This window comes from Phyllostomus discolor, chromosome 6, assembly GCF_004126475.2.
Source record: "Phyllostomus discolor isolate MPI-MPIP mPhyDis1 chromosome 6, mPhyDis1.pri.v3, whole genome shotgun sequence".
Classification (NCBI taxonomy): domain Eukaryota; kingdom Metazoa; phylum Chordata; class Mammalia; order Chiroptera; family Phyllostomidae; genus Phyllostomus; species Phyllostomus discolor.
In genome coordinates, this window is record NC_040908.2 from 83,428,451 (window position 1) to 83,450,426 (window position 21,976).

Here is a 21,976-nt window from a genome sequence, read left to right on the forward strand (position 1 = left end):
GGGAGGAATGTGGGTGGGAGAGGGTGTGCAGGGCAGAGGGGAATGAACGGGGGAAATAGGACAACTGTAATAGCATAATCAATAAAATATATTAAAATATATATATAATTTCCTCCAGCATATAATTTTCCTCTGGTCAAGACAAAAAGTCTGTACTTTCTTAAATACCCAATGGCACAATACCTCACTGCCTCCTCTCAGTCAGTATTCTTGATTTCCATTGATACTCACAGGGTCACCTTTAGTAGGTGCCAGCTTCTTGATGGTATTCTCCAGCATGCATAGATCTTCTTTATCCTTCCCAAAATAGTTTGTAAGTCACTATTCTAGCTTCAAGGAGTAAAATTTACAAAAGATGTGGTCTCAGTTATCTTCAAGTATCTTGTTTTTGAGATAATTAATTTAATGTTCTTTCGTTAGCTTTATTTTTATTTTCTTTTAATTTTTTTAATTAATGTCTGAATACAGTTGTCTCCATTTTCCTACCACCGCTTTCCGCCACCTCCTACCCTCAATCCTACATGCCTTTGGCTTTGTCCATGGGTCCATTACACATGTTCATTGACAACCCTTTCCCTTCTTTCCCCATTTTTTCCCTTCCCCCTTCCTTCTGCAAAGCTATCATTTAGAATGGAAGGGCAGATAAAGTACTTCCCAGATAATGTCAAGTTAAAGGTGTTCATCATCACCAAGCCCTTATTATATGAAATGTTAAAGTGACTTATCTAAGAAAAAGAAGATAAAAAATATGAACAGTAAAATGACAACAAACTATCAACAATGGAAACTAAAAAAACAAAAACAAAATCAACTAAGCAAACAACTAGAACAAGAACAGACTCACATAAATGGAGATTACATGGAGGGTTATCAGTGGGGAGAGGATGGAGGAAAAGATACAGGGAATAAGAAGCATAAATGGTAGGTACAAAATAGATAGGGGGTGTTAAGAATAGTATTGGAAAAGGAGAAGTCAAGGAATTTATAAGTATGACCCATGGACATGAACTAAGAGGGATGAATGCTGGTGGGAAGGGGGTACAGGGTGGAGGGGAGTAAAGGGGAGTAAAAATGAGACAGCTGTAATAGCATAATCAATAAAATATATTTTAAAAAGAAAAAGAAAATTAAACAACCCTCTGTGAACAGAGAAGGAGCCATTCCTATTTGATGGAGGAGAAGGAATTTAAGGATCAAATAGTAAAGTAACTTGTGCTAAGTCACCAAAATAGTACCCAGCTAGAAAACATTATTAACAATGATAATTCCCTGGAGATAGAATTACAAATTATTATTTTCTCCTTTGTAATGACCCTTTTGTATAACAAATGGAAATAAAGATAATATTTTTAAAATCTTAAACTGATATAAATTTTATTTCCCATGTGTATGTTATCCTACCTAATCAACAGTATTCACCATTTTGAGGAGGAAAAAAGTTATTACTCAATTTTGGTCTTCAAACCAGAATCTAGCACACAGAATAAAAAAGCCTTGAAAGCTAGGTTTGGTTGTTTGTTTTTTGAGGGGACAATACTCTCAAAAAAGTAGTTAGTGCCCTTCATGTATCAAAACAGTCAAGTATGGCCAAATGATCAGAGTCTAACAAAATCCATAGAGTACACATGAAAGAAGATATGACATTTCTACAACCTAGAAAAGTAGAAACCCCTTTGGGCTCCAGGAAGAGGGGAGAGAGTTTATCAAGGAAGTCCTTGATTCTGCCTCACACCCCATAGTCAATAAAAGTGGGAAAGGTGCAATAAAATATTCCAGATACTTTGAGGTCATGTCAAAGGGCAAAGGGAGGACTGGAATCTCACTTTTTATTTGGAATTTGATTAAAGGACAGATTGTGCATCCTCTGTGCCAACATATAGTAGAATGAAAACAATGACATAGGTAAGCAACACCAAAGGATGAGGGAGTGGAGAGGGGAACAATGCTGCTGGGTTACATAAGGTCATCCACAACAGTGAGCATGAGGTGGAGCTCAGTCATTGGTGCAATACCATGGAGAACTTCTCCAAGAGCAAACATCTTGAATTTCCCTTAACTGGAAAACAAGCCACAAGCTACACCAGCCACAAAAGCATCAGCAGCAGATGCAGAAAGGACAGAAGCAGACACTCAAAGATAAGGTAGTGTGAGTTACACATGCAAGTTCACTGGGAACCAGCAGAGAAAGAGATCTCTTAGAACAGAAAACTCTCTGGCCACCAGTAGGTCATGTAAGCTTATTGCTGTGCCCAGAGAGCAACCAGAGACAGAAAGGAGAAGGAAGGGAGGGTGCTCAAGGAAGGGAGAGGAATCCTCCAAGACTGTCCATTTACCAACAAAAGAAATGGGGAAATAATCTGAAAGATAGCATTTGAAAACTGGAAGACATTGACCTGTGATGGGAAATTTTCCTTTCACCCCCTCAACAGCAGGAACAATTATTAACCCAGCCACAGAAAAGTTAGAGAGCTACATTGTTTTAGATACATGAGTTTTAGTTTATCAGTGTTGACCCTGCTATATGTTTTTCCTAAGAATATTTATCATGTGTTTAGCACTTAAGGTGTGGCAGACACTGCTAAATGCTTTACATTTGTAACATATTCCATACAACAATCTCAAGAGGCAGGCACTATCATTATCCTTGGACTACAGAAGAGCAAACTGCGATTTAGAAATGGTAAATAAATTTAACCAAGATTAGACAGCAAATAAGTGACAGACCAAAGATTTGAACCCAGTTCCAAAACCCACATTCTAACGACTAGATAATATTACCTATGTACTACTATTATGCTCACTCTTCAGACATTAAAGAAAAACATTAACCCAACCAGCCAGTGACAGAGCTGGGTTTGAACCAAGTCAGTCTGGCTCAAGATATATCAGTTTCTATTTCTTGAGTAACTTTTAAGTATTTTAACAAATCTATTTATTGAAATTTTAAATCTCACTGTTTCTTTTATAACTATGAAAACCATAGGGAATACACAAACTAGATTAGGGTAGTGGGAAATAAAAAGATAGAGAGTATAAAGTAAATTCAACAATGTTTTATGAAGAGAAATTTTGTGGGAAAAAGACAAACTGTAAGAAGGGGTAAAATTATTGGTAGCTGGACATTAGGAGCCATGAGAAGAACCTGATATAATTTAAGGATGTGGGATTACAACTAGCTGAGTAAATTTATATGATGTCCACAAAGGTATGCTAAAAAAAAAAACCTTTGTGGATTGTACACGCTCAGATCTCATAGGACAATCACACCTCTTACAGGAAAAGCTCCTTAAAAAATGACACACAGGAAGAGCAGTGTTGGACAAGCAAAATCTTAGTGTACTCAAGATTTAAAATACAATGAAAGAAGGCATTGGAATGACAGATTGGACAATGTGATAATATTTGGAATGCATATGGAGGGAAGGTGATTCTGCAAGACTACTAGTTGTAGACATATTAGCTAAGGCACCTTGTACATGCTTGTATAATTGGGATGAACAATAAAGGAACATAATTTGCTGTATGTAGAGAGAAAGAAGAAAGGATTTGCAAATATTCAAAATACAGATAAACCTAAGGGAAGATGCTCAGGAATACCAAATAAACAAACATGTGTGGATTATTTTGTTTCTAAGGAGATATCCTGGGAGTTATTTTCTGAAATCCTTTCATGAGTACCTAGATAACATCTGGACTTCATAGATAGCTCCAGTCACTTAACTCAATTTGTTAAATCACAATTTTGACTAGGTTAGTGTCTTCAGTGCCCCAGGTCAGTTAACTGCCTTGTTTCAGAGCTAAAGGCTGCATTTCTAACCTCAGAATCAATGATGATGAGCCTTTACACTATTGTTTTTCATATTTGGATTTACATTAGGCTCTGAGCTACTTAAGAGCAGAAGATATTTTTTTCATTTCTGTATCCCTGAACTTTGCATAGTTATAGTGCAGCCACCTGATCTGTGGATGAGGAAGGAGCAGGCCTGTAACTACCACTCTGTAAGAAGCACAAAGTGAGAGATTTTTTAATGCATCTTTCAACTAAAACCTGTGCATGGATATTAACACAGTACTTGTGCTACATTCCTCCACATCATGGTAGGAGAAAAATAGGGCTGATTCTTCTGACACTTGCAAGTATATGGAAGAACAGTGGTTCTGAATATCACTTATGAGGGCTGTTGTTTTACCAAAAAGTGAAAAGGTGAAAGGAAAATGCAAGATTGAGATGAGTCCTCAGCTCTCAGTAGTTTGGAAAGGAGATAGATTTCAGAAATTTGCCAACAGTCTGAATTAACTGCCATCAATGACCACTTGAAACAAAAGCATATTTACTTCCTGGGAGATTCTATACCAGTGGAGTTACTGGTCTCCCAAAATTTTAAAAGTACATTACTTCTACTTAATTTTAAAATTCAAGCTTGGTTTTATTTTTCTGGTTTCTTTGAATGAGGTCTTTCTATGCCCTTGGTCTTCTTTGGGATTATTCACCTTTTTGACTTGTGAGTTTTTATTTTTAAAATTTTACTTCTCCTATCACCTAAAATATTAAAAACATATGTCCTCCTTATGCGTTCTAGTAAAGTTTCTGGCACTGCTGTTTTAATTCATCTGAACTGGTATTCTGCCTTTGTAGGCAACAATGCTCTAATTTGATTATCTTCTCTGGGTTTTTTTACTCAAAACAATTACACTTATTTTTAAGCTTTTTTAAAACATTAAAATTTTTTAATGTAATTTGAGTGACATTGGTTAATAAAATTACACAGATTTCAAGCAATTATATGATAGAATCTGGAGTGAATTCCTTATCTATGTTGGGCTTACTTTAAAAATTGTTAAGCAGTGAGATAGAAATTTCAGGACACCAATTAAGGTCTCTTTTTACCCTTGTCCAAGGCAACACTGAGCAAGATTCAAATATTATATCACAGTTTTCAGCCTTTTGCCACAGTGACACCTCCACTCCACCCCACCCCCACACTAAGCTAGGAACTCACCTGGTGCAGAGGGTTAGACACCCAACCTCACAACAGGGGTAGAGTTCTGACTCCATTTGCTCATCCCCTGGGATAGAAATAAATAGTCCTTGGTGAATCCAATCATAACTTCTAAAATCTCATTTGAGGAAAGTTCAGTGGGCAAAGTTCCTCTCTGTTTTCTGATTGAACATTAAAACAGCAAGCATCGTTTCTAGAAAGAGATTTCTTAAAGGAATCTAGCAAATATTGTATAATCTCTACCCTTGCACTAAATGTATCACTATTTTCCTGAAAGGGAGCATACCGTTCTTCAGTGACTTAAAATTAAAAAGTCACAATTTGGTGATCCTTTTTTTGTCATGGTAAGTACAGGGGGATAGAGTAGTAGTTGGCTTTAGGCCCAGGAAAGGTGTTTAATAAATGTCTCCTAGAACATCAGAGTGAGTACTTAATCAGCAAGTCACTGGAATAATTAACTCTTTCAGTTACTAATGACAAAAGTACACTTCCAATCACCTTAAGTGAGAAGGGTTATTATCATAACTGGTAAATACAGGGGTTCACAAAGTATCACCACAGCTCATCTTTCTCCATCTCTCAACTTCATCTCTGGTTGTGGGCAGCTTCCTTCTTCAGAGAAACCCTCACCATGGATTCAGATTCACATTTTCCAGCTTAACAACCAAAGCAGAAAAAAAAATCCCTTAACATCCACATACCTGTCCCAAAAAGGAATCTCTAGTGGCCACATGCCCATCCCTAAATCATTCACTTGGCCCTGGGGAATACAGTCGTGTGTCTACAACCCATGTGGTGGGGAGGCAGGGCACCAGGCTTGACAGGTTGACAGCCTGACACTTTACCTGGTAGAATAAGAGGAAACTGGGTCCCCAAGGACAGATTTGGCAGATATATGGCTACTACATTAAGTATTACCATAAGCAATAGCTTTGTGGGGTTTTTTTTTTGTCTTTTTATTGTCATGAAACTGGATTGCTTAAGAAACACATACTTCTGATAAGGGGCTAATATGGAAAATATGTACATAAAGAACTCAAATAACTCAATAGCAAAAAACAAACAACCTGATTAAAAAATGGACAGAGGACCTGAATAAGACATTTTTCCAAAGAAGACATGCACATGGCCAATAGACATATGAAAGGGTGCTCAATGTCACTAATCATCTGGGAAACACAAATTAATGAAATGTCACATCATACCCATTAGAATGACTATTATTAAAAAGAAAAATTAAGTATTGGTGAGCATGTAAAGAAGCCTTTGTGCACTGTTTTTTAAAATATATTTTATAGATTATGCTATTATAGTTGTTCCAATTTTTCCCCTTTGCCCACATCCACCTGGTACCCCCATCCCTCCAGCAATCCCCCATTTAGTTCATGTCCATGGGTCATGCATATTTCTTCGGTTATTCCATTACCTATGCTATTCTTAACATTCTCCTGTCTATTCTGTACCTACTAATTTGTGTTTCTTAATCCATGCACTTTTACCCAATTTTCCTCCTTCCCCTCCCAACTGACAACCCTCCAAATGTTCTCTATACCTCTGATTCTGTTCCTGCTCTGCTTGTTTGCTTAGTTTGACATTTGGATTCAATTATTGATAGTTGTGAATTTTAATGATGTTCATCATTTTCATCTTCTTTCTCATATAATTCCCTTTAGCATTTATGTAATAATGGTTGGTGATGATGAACTCGTTTAGTTTTACCTTGTCTGGGAAGCACATTACCTGCCCTTCCATTCTACATGATAGGTTTGCTGGATAGAGTAATCTAGGCTGTACATCCTATCTTTTCATCACTTTGAATTCTTCTTGCCAGTTCCTTCTAGCCTGCAAAGTTTCTTTTGAGAAACCAGCTGAAAGTCCTATGGAAACTCCTCTGTAGGTAATTGTCTGCTTTTCTTTTTCTGCTTTAGAGATTCTCTCTTCATCTTTAACCTTTGGCATTTTAATTATGATGTGTCTTGGTGTGATCCTTTTTGGGGTCCAACTTGTTGGTGAGTCTCTGTGCTTCCTGGACTGGTATGTCTATTTTCTTCACCAAACTAAGGAAGTTTTCTTTCATTATTTTTTCTTTTTTTTTTAATTTTAATTGTTGCTCAAGTACAGTTTTCTGCTTCCCACCCCCCCATCCTGGACCACCCGCTTTCATTATTTTTTTCAAATCAGCCAAGTGCTGGAAGCAACCTAAGTGCCCATCAGTAAATGAGTAGATCAAAAAACTATGGTACATTTACACAATGGAATTCTACACCGAGGAAAGAAAGAAGGAGCTCCTACCCTTCATGATAGCATAAATGGAACCAGAGAGCACTATGCTAAATTAAATAAGCCAGGTGGTGAAAGACAAATACCATATGATCTCACCTTTAATTGGAATATAATCAAGAAAGAAAAAAGCAAACAAAATATAACCAACAGACATTGAAATTACGAACAATCTAACAACAGCCTGAGGGAAGGGAGGAGGGGACTGTGGAAGAAAGGCTTTTCAAGAACTACTAAAAAGGACACATGATCAAATCAATTTTCAATTTCTTGCTCTTCTTCTGGCACTCCTGTGATTCTGATGTAGGTACATTTAAAGATGTCCCAGAGGTTCCTAAGCCTCTCATTTTTAAAATTCTTTTTTCTTCCTGTTGTTCTTATTGAATGAATGCTTTTTCCTTTCTTGTGCTCTAATCATTGATTTGTTTCTTGCCTTCATCTTCTCCATTCTTGGTCCCCTGTAGAATTTTCTTTATTTCACTTAATGCAAACTTCATTTCTGCCTGTTTTTGTTTTGTTTTGTTTTGATGGCATTGAAGTACCCAGTGAGTTCCTAGCGCAATCTGATAACTAGTGTTTTGAACTGTGCATCTGATAGATTGCTTATCTCCATTTCATTTAGTTCTGTTTCTAGAGTTTTGTTCTGTTCTTTCATGTGGGCTGTATTTCTTTGTCTTCTGATTTTGGCAGCTTTCCTGGTTGTTTCTGTATTAGGTAGAGCTGCTTTGGTTCCCTGACTTAGAACACCTGTTAAGTTATAAGGGGCAGAGCCTTAGGTAATCGCCAGGGTAGGGCAACCGTGTCACTGCTCTGTTGCTCGGTGTGGGGGAGGGCTCACAGAGGAGACAATCCCACTGCCTGGCCTCTGGAGTTTTACTCAGGAGGAAACTATCTCCTCACTCACACTTCATTTTCTCCCCATATGCCACTGGTACCCTTCCAGCTGTTGCCCTGGTGCTGAAACCTAGAGGGGGTGGATCTGCATGAGTCTTAAGTCCATTGTGGGCCCTTTAAGAGGATGCAATTTCTTCCACCATCCCAATCCCCAATGGTTTTTACAGCCAAAGTTATGGGAAATTACCTTCCTGGTGCTGGGCCCCTGGGTTGGATGGTCAGGACTGGGGCTGGGATCCCTCACTCCCAAGGTATCCTTCCCAATTTTTATCCAACATGCATGGATGTGGGACCACTCATTCCCATCTCTGTGCCTCTCTGTGCCACTCCTAATCTCCATGGCCTCTCTGCATCTCTGCCCCTCTCCTACCCATCTGGATGAATATGGCTTCTTTAAATCCTCGGTTGTTGGACTTCCACACAGCTCAGTTTTCTGACAATTCTGTGTAATATTTGTTTTGTAGTGTAGCTGTATTTTTTGCTACAGCTGTGCATGGAGGTGAGGTGTGTTTACCTACGCCTCCATCATCCCCTTGTGCACTGTTGATGGAAATATAAATTGGTGCAACTACTATGTAATACAATATAGAGGTTCCTCAAAAACACACAAAAAACTAGAACTACCATATGATCCAGCAATTCCACTCCTGGGTATTTATCTGAATAAAAGAAAAACACTACTTTGAGGGAATATATGCACTCCCATGGTTGTGGCAGCATTATTTAAAGTAGCCAAGACAGAAACAACCTAAGTGTCCATCAGTGGATGAACGAATAAAGAGAATGGATGAATGGATAATGCATGTACATATAACCATACACGCACAATGCAATATTATTCAGCCATAAAAATAATGAAATTGCACCATTTGTGACAACATAGATGGACCTTGAGGGCATTATGCCAAGTGAAATAAGTCAGATAAAGAAAGACAAATATTGTGTAACCTCAATTCTATGTGAAATCTAAACAACACCACAAAAAAAAAACAAAGAAGAGTCCATAGATACAAAGAACCGATAGAAGGATGCCATAACAAAATGGGCGAAGGTGGTCAAAAAGTACAAACTCCAGTTATAAAATATATGTCACTGGGATGTAATGTACAGCATGATGACTAGTTAAAATATGATGTTGTATATTTAAAGTTGCTAAGAAAGTAGAGCCTAAAAGTTCTTATCATAAAAAAAAATTTTTTTTGTATGTATGGAGACAAACTTACTGTGGTGATCATTCACAATATATACAAATACTGAATCACTATGTTGTACACCTGAAACTAATGTACTGTGATGATACATGTTATATGTCAAATATGTCTCAAAAAAACAAAAGAAATTTTAAAAAGAAGAAATGCCACTTCTCTGGTCCCACTCCATATGTTGGGGATGAAGCCCAGCCATCTATATTGTAACAATCTCTAGGTAATTGTGACCATGCTAAAGTTTGAGAACCAGTGTCCTGGCTGACTTGTCCATTTGAATTGAAAGATTTCTTTTCAGTCTTACGTAGTTAAGGAGTGATAGTCAAGAGCAGGGACTGCAAATTTTTTCCATAAAAGGCTACATGTAAACATCTTGGGCTTGGGCCAAGAGACAAAATCAAAGTTATATTAGGTATTCATGTAATCCCTTAAAATGCAACCACTTAAAAAATATAAAAGTCATTCCTGGCTAGTGGGCTATACAGAAGCAGGTGGCGGGCCACATTTGCTGACCCCTGGTCAAGAGTTTTGTGTCTCACAGACTTATTAAAGAAGAAAAGAAAAAAAATACTATGCATTTTGCAGAGAAAAATCGCAGAGAAAAATTCACATTCAGAGGAAAAGGGTGGACTCCCATTTCTCACTCAAGCATTTCTCAGTGAAAGATATACATATGACCTGAGAAAATATATGACCCAGGAGCAGCAAACAATGCAGTCATTATCCTCACCCTTGGCAAGCACTTCAGAAACTTTCCTATGAGAGTTTTCATTCACACAATCTAAAAGCTATGAATGTCTGCTCTTGAGAAGTCTAGAGACCCAGGCAAGATGGAAAACATTAACAGTGTGCATAAGAAAAGAGACAGACTCAGTGAGAGTCTCTGAAAATGAGATTAAAATGTTTTTAACTTGCTTTGCATAATTACAAATACAGAAAATCACCAGGTGCCATTCTCCATAGATATGCCTAAGGGTACAACACCCACCCAGTTTTTCTCCCAGCTCTCTAGCCATTTCTTTTCAATATTTACTGCTGGCTCCTCTTCATACCAAAAGATAACCTGACATTACCCATGTTTTGTTTCAGACCTTTCCTCCTTCTTTACAGCCTTTCTCTGGGCAATCTCATCCATTCCCATTCAATTACCATCTATCACCTGATCACTCCCAAACCTGTATCTCTAGTACAGACCACTCCAGAGCTCCTGAGCTTCAAAGTGCTATATCTAACTGCCCACTAATCATCTCCACATGGCTGTCTCTGTGTCTAAAAACTCAACTCATTTCTAACCCTCAACCTCAATATGCTCATTACTGAAATTTGAAACCTGGGAGTCAACCTTAATACCTCCTTCTCCTTTGGCACCTCCTTTCACATTTAAATGATCACAAAATCCCATTCTATCCCTAAATATCTCAAAACTGTTCACTTCTCTATCTGCCCAAGCTACCATCAATTGACAGCAATTCCTTCAACTACTGCAATAGCCACCTGACTACTCTACAATAATTCTTGACCCCTCCCTCCACTCAAATCCTATTCAAATCCAGTTATATCAATCTCTGCCTTTAAAATCCTTCAAAGGCTGTAAAGCCCAGAGTGGCTGAAGGGATGTGTTGAGACTGACTATACCAGGGTCCTATAGAGCAAACTTGTTAAAATATTGGCTCTTGAGATGCACTAAATCCAAAGAATCAAAACCTCTAGGGATAGGCCCAAGACAGTAAAACTTTAATTCCAAATCCTTACTATGGTTTACAGGTCCTCCATAACTTGACCTCTTGAGGCTAGGATAGGCCACTTGATTCATGATGCTGTTCCAGATCTCCGTGTGTCTCCAGGGGAGCACTCGCAGCATTGGTTACTATGTGTGAAATGTCTGTTCTCTACCAGAAGGCAAGTTCCAAGAGGGACGAATCATGCCTGCCACGGTTACCACTTATCCTTAGTGCCCAAGACAGTGGGCACAACATCAACATTTAAGTCATCATCACTCAGAATCAAAGAAAATTTAAAGTAAAGGACTTTCTCCACAGTATAGCTGGCTAAACATGCCTGAAAACACATACAGACGAAGAAAAAAAAGGGCTCTGATAACAATGACTGTGGTAATTAATTACAGGCTTTAAGGAGAGTTTAATCTTCAAAACCAAAGTAATTTTTTGGAGATTAATAACAAGCTCTTCTCCTGTCCCCAGTGAAATCAAATGAACAGAAATAAGCTTTGGACTACATTAAAAAAGTTTTTGATCATAAGTAGTGTTAAGAGTAAATACAAATTTTTTTAAAAAGTTGAATTTCCCTCTGGTGTAAAAAGGGAAAGAGATCCCATACACACCTTTTCTATAAGTGTTTCCTTTAGAAAACTTGTAAATTCTTTCTCTTTTTGAGATATATGTAAGTATTTTTAAAAGCTACATAAGCCTGTTGTCAGCTTCACAATCCAGTAATGTCTTTCGCAAAGACCTAGGACCCAACTCTAAAATGTAAACATCAAGGAAGATAGCACCCCTCTCCCCCGTCTCTGTGAAAGTTTAACTTGTGCATCTGTCTCCAACCAACCTGTCGCACACATTTGAAAAATTTTATTCTTCTTCTAGATCATTGTAATTAGCAAACACAGATGGTCACCCCAATTACCAAGTGAATTTAGGATGAAATATGTGAGACAAATGGTGCTGTCATGTCCTCTTACATGACAACTAGTTATCTCTTATCTTGACACATGGATATAATAGATTGTACCTGCCTGGTTATATTAGAAGGTAAGATTTCTTTCTGTCTTGACATTCTCTTTGGCTGATTCCCTGTGATGCACATCACATTCTGGTTAAATGCTGATTCAATAATAAAGCTGTTTTGTCTTCTATGTTTATGGAGACGTTTTCTGTGTTGGCAGGAGATTCTGTTTTCAATTTTATTTCTTCAGCACTACCTGTCACGAGCCAGACTGACTAAATGAAAGGTGAATTCATATCCGCAAAGTTGTTTACCAGTGGTGAGAGCAGGGTGAGGCTGCTGGCTCATTTTATTTGGGCCCCTGCTCTGGGAGGGCCCAGCACAGCTGCATGGAAGCAAGAGGACCCTGACTTGAAAAACCACTCTTCCACTTTTAGGTTACTTCAGCCCTGCACTCCTGTCTCCCCTGAATCCTCCTGAATCCTAGCAATGAAAACTCGGGTAGGACATACTCAGACCCAGAGATGTGGCATGTAGGAAGCCTGATGAACTCAGTGAAGGTGAATTTATAAACATAAATGAAGAAAGAGCTTGTGATGAAAAAGGATGAGATGTACCAGAGGGAGTAACATCCAGCCAAGACTTCACATTAAGTGAATTCTTGGAGATACTGCACAGCACTGAAAGAGGAAAGAATAAAATGTTGGAAACTGACCCAAACACAGAAAGGAGTATAACAAACAGAAAAGATGCTTGGTCCATAGCATATGTTTCGTGATGAGAAAGCAAGCACTATCCAAACTAATCTTTGTAAGTTTTTAATAATGAAATAAAATACTTTAATTTCCAAGTTTCTGGTGTTTTAAATTACAGTGTACTGTAAATGAACATTAGTTTTACTATTTTTTCACCTCCCAGTACATTAATAACCAACAGTAAGAGCTAAAGTGTAGAATGTTTTGACAAAATATTTTAAAGGTCACAGAACACTCAGAATCTTGCCTATTGATTTTTAAGACTGCTTTGCATAGTTTCACCTGGCACAGTCTTGCACAATCAGGCAAAACAAGGGCTGTCTGTATTTCTTATTCCTCATTAACAAGTTAATAAAAGTGTCTGACACAGTGTTTGCCACAATAAGTGCTCAATAAATGTCATCTGTTATTTAAAACACATTATGTACTGTTTTTCACCTTAAATACAAAGTATTTTCTTTCTAATGTCTCTACTTTCTGCTCCTACTTCTCTGCTGCCATTCTTTTTTAAAACCATTCCAATCAGACATTTGTTTACAACCCTCCACCAAAACTGCTCTCATCAGAGTAACTAATTTCACAGAACTAGAACAAATAATCCAAAGATTTATGTGGAACCACAAAAAAACCTCAATAACCTCAGCAATATTGAGAAAAAAGAACAAAGTTGAAGGTATAACACTACCTCATATCAAACTATACTACAAAGCCATAATAACCAAATCAGCATGGTACTGGCATAAAAACAGACATACAGATCAGTAAAACAGAATAGACAGCCCAGAAATAAACCCACCTCTATATGATCAATTACTATTTGACAAAGGAGGCAAGAACATACAATGGGGTAAAGACAATCTATTCAATAAATATCATTGGGAAAATTGGAAAGATACATGTAAAAAAATGAAACTAGACCACCTTTATTATACCATAGACAAGAATAAGCTCAAAATGGATTAAAGACTTAAATGTAAGATTCAATACCATAAAAATCCAAGAAAAAAATCCAAGTTTCTGATGTTTTAAATTACAGTTTACTGTAATTTAACATAGGCAGTAAATTCTGACATTTGATTTAGCAATATTTTTTTTCTGATTTATCTCCTCGGACAAAAGAAACAAAAGGAAAAATAAACAAATGAGATAACAAACTAAAAAGTGTTTGTAGAGCAAAGGAAACCATCAACAAAATAAAGAGACAATCTACTAAATGGGAGAACATATTCACCAGTGATACACCTCATAAGGGGTTAATAGCCAGAATTTATAGAGAATCATATACTCAACACCAAAAACCCTCCACACAATCCAATTAAAAATGGGCAGAGGACCTGAATAGACATTTCTCCAAAGAGGACATACACATAGCCAATAGACATGTGAAAAGATGTTCAACATGACTAATCATATATACAATGGAACATTACTCAGCCATAAAAAATATGAAATCTTACCATTTGCAACAGCATGGAAGGACCCAGAGAGTATTATGCTAAGTGAATTAAGTCAAAGAAAGACAAGTACCATATGATTTTATGGATATGTGGAACTTGAACAAAAAAATTTGAAACAGACTCACAGACACAGAGAAAGAACTGATGGTTGACAGAGGGAAGGGAGGTTGGGGACTATGTTTTCAAAAGATGGGAGGGGGTCTGCGGACTGGGTGAAAAAGGTGAAAAAATTAAGAAGTACTGATTGGTAGTTACAGAATAGTCATGAGATGTAAAGCATAGAAAATATAGTAAAAAATATTATAATAACTATGTATAGAGTTAAATGGGTACTTGATTTATTGGGGTGATCACTTAGTAAGTTATGTAATTAATGGTCAATCACTGGGTTATACATCAGAAACTAATATAATATTGTATGTCAACTCTAATTAAAAAATAAAACCTTTTTAAAAGTCACTAACCACTGCTGAGTGGTTAAGTCCAAAGACAGCTGTAAATTTGAATATACTTGGCAGCAGCATTTAATTCAATTAATCACAAATGACTTGGCTTCTAAACATCACACTGTCCTGGTCTCCACTTACCCTCTAGGCCAATGCTTTTCAATTTCCTATACTAGTTACTCCTCCATCATCCTGACATCCAAATGTTTGAGTGCCCCAGGGCAAAGGTTTTCTTCTATTTTTATAACATTTTATATAACTCATAAAAGAGTGCTTGTATAAAAATCCATACAAAGTTGCTAGGGAGCATAAAATTTCCAAAAATGTCCTGGGTTTTTGTTACATTCAGTTTTGTAAGGATGCACTCAAATCAATGGCAAAATGTACACATTATGTGGTATTTCATTATCTTCAGTAAAACTATGCTCGTTATTTTGTCTCCTCACAGTATTAACCCTGATATCCACTTTGTGTAGGGTCTGCTATCACTGGGATGTCAGAAAACAAACATTAAGGCTGGAACTAAGGCAAGTGATTCCAAATGGTGGCAGCAACCCCTTGGCCTCCTCCCCCACGTCAGATCATCTATCTACACAAGCAGGGAGAAAGCCCAATGACCTCCAATCAGGGGTATTGAAACACTCCCTTCTCAAACAGGCAATATTTGGGGAAAAAGGTGGAAAATGAGGCTGTCTCTACAGGAACCCAAGTAGCCATACTGTGTGGTATGGTCAGGCCAGTGACTCTTCCTACTTAAACAGTTAATCCATTCACACTACATAGATCCCATTGATTGGTTGATGTGATACCCCTCCCCCCAACTTAAAGAAAAGAAGACTCAGTGCTGATGCTGACTGGGAGGGGCTCATGAACGCCCAGGACACACTACACAACTTTATTCCCAGGGCAAAGTTTTTAGGTCTCTTCTCAACTCCCCCTCTACCTGCCTCCCTCTCACTTCATCATTCTCTCTCACACACGCAAAACCTGTATCAAAACCATTGATATTCTATCAATCTGGTATTATCTAATCATTAAAATTATCCACATTTTAGAGAAGAGGAAACTGAGCCACAGAGAAGTTATGTACTTGTCCAAAGTCAGGTGATTTATTAGTAGCAGAATTGGATGTATACAAAGTTAGGCCACCTTTAGAGTTTGGAAATGGCAAATTTCCTCAATTCTGGTCATCAAGATTCCAAAGAAATTGAGATATTAAGAATGGTTCTGATAAATACAAAAAACAAGCAATTGCTAATAGTTTCTTCCAAGTAGACAATCCAATATGCAAATGTACACCCAAATACAAAACATAGCTTTTAACCCAAAGCAGTCTGTAATGGAATTATGCATTTGGTTTTATATTTTATAATCTTGAGCTTGTACATGTAATTTTTTAATTGGGGTACTTATGAAAATAAAATTAAAAAATTAAAAATTAAAAAAAATTTAATCCTGGCCAGTAGATCAGTTTGTTAGAACATTGTCCCAACACACCAAGGTTTCGGGTTTGATCCCCAGCAAGAGTACATACAAGAATCAATCAATGAATGCACAAGTAAGGGGAACAACAAATTAATGTTTCTCTCTTTCAAATCAATCAATAAAAAAAATATTTTTAAAGAATAAACTCAAAATTGACTAAGGACTGAAACATCAGACTCAAAACCATAAAAATCCTACAAAAGAAACATAGGCAGTAAAATCTTGAAAATTTCTTGCAGCAATATTTTTTCTGATATATCTCCTCAGACAAGGGAAACAAATATAAAATGAACAAATGGGACTACATCAAACTAAAAAGTTTTTGCACAGCAAAGGAAACCATCAACAAAATGAAAAGACAACCCAGTGAACGGGAGAATGTATTTGCCAATGATATATCTGATAAGGCGTTAATTAATATCCAATACAATTTGCTATAGCCAACATGGCTAGTTGGTTGAAGCATCATCCCGTAACTGAAAGGTTGCCAGTTTGATTCCTGGTCGACGCATATGCCCAGATTGTAGGCTTGATCCCCCGTTGGGGTGTATGCAGAAGGCAGATGATTGGTGTTTCTCTTTCACATCCATGTTTCTCTCTCTCTCTCTCCCTTCTGTTCTCTCTTGAATGAGAATAAAATAAACCTTTAGCAAAACAACAAAAAGAACTTAACACACAAAAATACCCAATTAAAAAATGGGTAAAGAACCTGAATAGCCACTCCTCCAAACAGGACATATGAAACATATGGCCAATAGACATATGAAAAGATGCTCAATGTCACTAATCATCAGAGAAATGCAATAGACATATGAAAAGATGACCAATAGACATATGAAAAGATGCTCAATAGACATAAGATGCTTGATGTCACTAATCATCAGAGAAATGCAACTTAACCACCTCACATCTGTCAGAATGGCTGTCATCAATAAATCAACAAATAAATGTTGTCTCAGCTGTAAAGAAAAAGGTACCCTTGTGCACTGCTGGCAGGAATACAAACTGGTGTAACTACTGTAGAAAACAGTATGGAGTTACCTCAAAAAATTAAAAATGGAACTACCTTATGACCTAGCAATTCCCCTTCCAGGAATATATCCAAAGAAACCTAAAACACTTATTCATAAGAATATAAGCACCCCTATGTTCATTGCAGCATTATCTATAATTGCCAATATATGGAAACCACCCAAGTGTCCATCAGTAGATAAGTGAATAAAACAACTATGGGACATTTATACAATGGAATACTACTCAGCCGTAAAAAAAAAAAAAAAGAAAAAGAGGAGAGAGGGGAGGGGAGGGAGGGGAGGAAGGGAGGAGGGGGGAGCATTTTACAGGGGGAGGGGAGGATGGGAGGAGTGGAGCTATTTGAGGGGGGGGGGGGTTTTTTTTTTTCTTACAGTTTTCTACCCTCTTCCCCACGAACCCTTCCCCCCTCCCCTCCCCGCCCGCACGCGCCACCCCACCCAGCCACAACCTACCCTCCCGACTCCCCCCCAAGACAGCAAACAAACGAAGTAATCTTACCTTTTGTGACAGCGAAGGAGGCCCTGGAGATTCTTAGCTAACGTGAGTAATAGCGTCAGAGAAAGACAAATACCATATGATTTCACTTATATGTAGAATCTAATGAACAAAATAAATTAATAAACAAAATAGAAACAGATTCATAGATACAGAAAACAGACTATCGGATGTCAGAGGGGAGGAGTTTAGAGCACTGGGTGAAAAAGGTAAAGAAATTAAGCAAAAAAAAAAAAAAAACCTTATAAACAGACAACAGTATAGTGATCACTAGTGAGGAAAGGGGGTGGGGGAGGTAGAAGAGGGTAAAGGGGGATCAATGGTGATGGACAACAACATGACTTTGGATAGTGAACACACAATATAATATGCAGATGATGTAACTGTACATCCGAAACCTATATAATTTTATTAACCAATGTCACCCCAATAAATTCAATTAAAAAACAATAAATAAGGGGGTGGGCTGGGATGGGGGAAAAAAGGCAGAAAACTGTACTTGAACAACAATTAAAATTAAAAAAATAAAAAACAAATAAAGTTGGAGTACCTTGTTTTAATTTTTTCGATCAAAATGAATCATAACATTTTATTCATTATAATAAAGCACTCTTATTAAGCTTACAACTTCAATTTTTTGGAAACCTTGAGGACTAGAAGTAAGCAAATTTGTATTTTAAAACTGCAGTTTTTCTACTTCTCTAAAAATAGAGGATTGAATTGACTGCAGAGAAGGAAAAATAATTTTTCCTCCACCTTTCTAGTTTCTGGCTGAGATTTACTGTATTAAAAGCCAGATTAACAGAAGACAAAAAAAAGTTTTAATTATATATATATGAGACCCTCACAAAGATATGAGAATTAAAAGGCAGCCAGGCAATTACATATCATCCTGAGCTATGGAAAGAGATAGGAGGCTGGAGCTTCAAAGTGGTAAAAGGTAAATCACAGGAAGGTGACAAGAGGAAATATACAGTAAATGAAGTTTTCCCTGCCTTGTAGATAAGTCTTTTCACATGAAAAGGTAATCTCTGGTAATAGGGCTCTTTCTGGCACCAGCCCCCTACTAAGGTAAACTTCCCTTCTTAAATTTCTACTCTGTTTTCAGAGCTTCTCCTTTGCCAGTGTTTCTCAAAATAATCAGCTCAGAATAATCTTTATGCCAAAGAGGCATATTTGGGGGCATCTCATTTGCTACCATTCATTATCTTTAACACACTGATTTGTTTGGGCAAAACCACTCTTTGGTTTTGCAAAGAAGCAAAGATCCAGTTTATCACAGAAAATATTGACAAAATGCAAAGTTAGTATCACTTAGCAATGAGGCAAGAAAACTGGATATACTTGATCTAATCTAATCTGATTTAATCACTGTCCAAAGACTGACTTCATGAAAGTGGTATTTTAGGAGATTCTCAAAAAAAAACCCCTGACAATCTTCATCATCTAATAGTTCTTTTCTGAGAGAGATGAAATTAGCAGATTATGATTATTACCTATCAGTCTTCAGTGTATATCTCTTTTCCAAATAATATTCTACATCTAAGGATGAGGAAAATAGCACCTCAAAATCACTAACTCAAGGAGAATTTCAATCACCACAAGAGGAGAGGGGGAGCCAGCAAAAGACTGAGTCAATCCTCATTCCTTCTTACCGTGTCTGCACCCTCAGGTCAGATTCCTCCTTCTCCAGGCACTGAGACGAGCTGTGCAGGAGACCAAGTCTTGCTCTGCAGAAAGCTCATCTTTTCCAGGCCAAGGACCCTCAGTGGATGATTTTTTTTTAATATTTTTGAGTTTTGGGGAGTCCATCAGGTCTGCAAGAACAAAAACTGCTCTTCAGGAAAAGAAAATGATCCAGTCTTGACAACATATTCACCACGTCTGGTGTACAATAAAAAATTCCTAAACTTGCAGGGAAATGAAAAAATAGCATCCAGGTGGAAATAATTCAGTTGACAGAAACTGAGATGGTTCAGTTACTGGATTTGAAATACAAAGATATGTCACAAAAGTTTAAGGTATTGATGAAAAATCTGGACTTAATGGTTGAGGAGACAAGGGAATCTCTTTAAAATGACCTAATGGAAATTTCAGGAGTAAAAAGTACAATACCTGAAAATAAAATATCCAATTAACTCCAGTACCAGAAGAGTGGCAACATATAAAAGATGCAGCCTCAATAAAAATAATAGTAGAGAAAATAGGAGAAAACTATGTTGAGGATATTAAAAATTTGACCTAGAAAACAAAAGAAATAATTAAACTGAATAGCAAATTAGACAAAGCTAAAGAATACAAAACTAACCAAGGTAAGGAATTGTCCCAATGAATCACAAAGTCGTGGAAGGTGTGGAAGAAGCCATAGGTAATATAGATGACACAGGCAGAAATTGCAACATCCATATAGAAGTTACAGGAAATGGCCAAGAACATGGAAAAGATGTACTAGTCAAGAGGTAATACCAGAAAACGTCCGTCAGAACTTCAAGAATAAAGAGAAAATTCTCAAAGTCTCCAAAGAAGATGGAGCAACATTCACAATGGTGGCAGACTTTGCATCAGCAACACTGGACGTTAGTAAGCAATGGAGTAATGTCTTCAACATTCTGAGGGAAAATGTTTAACCTAAATTTTTATGCTAAGTTAAAGTAGCATTTAAATGTGATGGTGAAATCAGGACTTTTTCAGGTATGCAAAGCCTCAGCAAATTTACCAGTCGAAATCTTTTATGAAAGAATTACTGAAGGTTGTACTTCCAGAAAATTTTTAAAAAGAAAGAAATGGGAAAGAATATATGGGATTCAAGAAAAAGTAGATAAAACTCTAATAGCCTCACAGCAAAGAGCTGGAGGAGCAACAAGTGGTGGCTTGAGCTTTCTATTTATTTATTTATTTTTAATTTTTGTTTGTTTTCTTTCTTTTTTTAAGATTGTATTTATTTATTTTTAGAGGGGGAATGGAGGGAGAAAGAGAGAGAGAAACATCAATGTGAGGTTGCTGGGGGTCATGGCCTGCAACCCAGGCATGTGCCCTGACTGGAAATCGAACCTGCAACACTTTGGTTCGCAGCCCGAGCTCAATCCACTGAGCTACACCAGCCAGGGCTTGAGCTTTCTATTTATTAAAGAAGTAAAGGTTGCTGAGCCAAAGGAGGTAAAAAATCTTAAGAGATTCACAAGGAAGAGGCTTCAGAGTGAAAGGAAAAAAACCCTCAAAGAGGAAGCCCTCAGGGCTAGAGGAGGAAGAAAAAGAGGCTTCAGAGTTGGAGGAAGACCTCAGAACTGGAGGAGGAGGAAGAAGAGACATCAGGGCTGGAAGGAGAAAGAGCCTCAGGCCTGGAAGAGAGAGAAGATGCTTCAGTATTATGTAAGGAACAGCACTCAACCTTTCTGTGTTAATACAAACCATGGAGTTGAAATATTCAGTGATGACTTGGAGAATATTTTGATTAATGTGGTAGAAGATTCTGAGCAGGAGAAGGAAGGCTCAGAGTGGGAATTGGAAGTGATCTTAATGTGGAAAAAGGAAAGGACTCTGAAGTAGAAAAGTCAAAAACTAACTCCCAGATTGAGGGAAAAAAGGCCTCATGTCAACTAAAATAAATTGCGTATAGTGATTTGGTTTCAGATTCTGATGAGCTAACAGCTAAAGAAACAGATTTAATACAAGACACAGAACAAAACTTTAGAAGAAATGTAACTAATTTCGTCAGAGAGATATAGAGATTGGAAATATTAAAAATTACCAGTCTTGGAAGCAAACACCTCAATAATTACTCTGAGTGGCAGAACAGACATACTTGAACAACCTAGAATATCAAATTGAAGAATTCTCTAACGATACAATGCAAATGGTCAAACAGATAATAATTAAAGAAAGAATAACATAGGGAAGATAAATGGTAATGGAAAAAATAAAGTAAAATAAAAGTTTTTTAAAAAGAGTAAGAGACACAGTAGATCCAGAAGCTCAAACATCCATTTAACAGGAATTCCAGAAAAAGATAATAAGGAGAATGGAGCAGAGGTATATGATTAAGGACATAACTGAAGAAAACTTGCAAAACTAAAGAAAGATTCAAGGCTTAAGACTGTCAGTTCCTAGCAAGTACCAGTAAAACTGATAAAAAGAGACTCACTCCTAAACATATCTTGGTGAAATTCAGGAACTGCGATGATAAAGAAAAAATCATAAATGCTTCCAGAGAAAAAAAAGAAATAACCTGCAAAGGAGTAAGAA

General features: G+C 37.2%; 1 protein-coding gene across 2 annotated transcripts in view; it reads right to left on the bottom strand.

Moving 5' to 3' along the window:
* Positions 1-16,625: 16,625 nt before the first annotated feature.
* The window catches only part of REXO2 (RNA exonuclease 2), a 30,602-nt gene continuing 25,251 nt past the window's right edge, over positions 16,626-21,976 (bottom strand). The window contains exons 7-8 of one of the 2 annotated variants that reach the window (XR_004903805.1): positions 19,390-19,551; positions 16,626-16,826 (exon numbers count right to left, since the gene is read on the bottom strand). Coding sequence is in view for 1 of the 2 variants with exons in the window: in XM_036028534.1 (XP_035884427.1) it covers positions 19,518-19,551 (34 nt within the window). In the remaining variant the exon portion in view is untranslated. Of the gene's footprint in view, positions 16,827-18,313; positions 19,552-21,976 lie in introns of those variants that run through there. The other variant, XM_036028534.1, reaches the window with a different exon arrangement.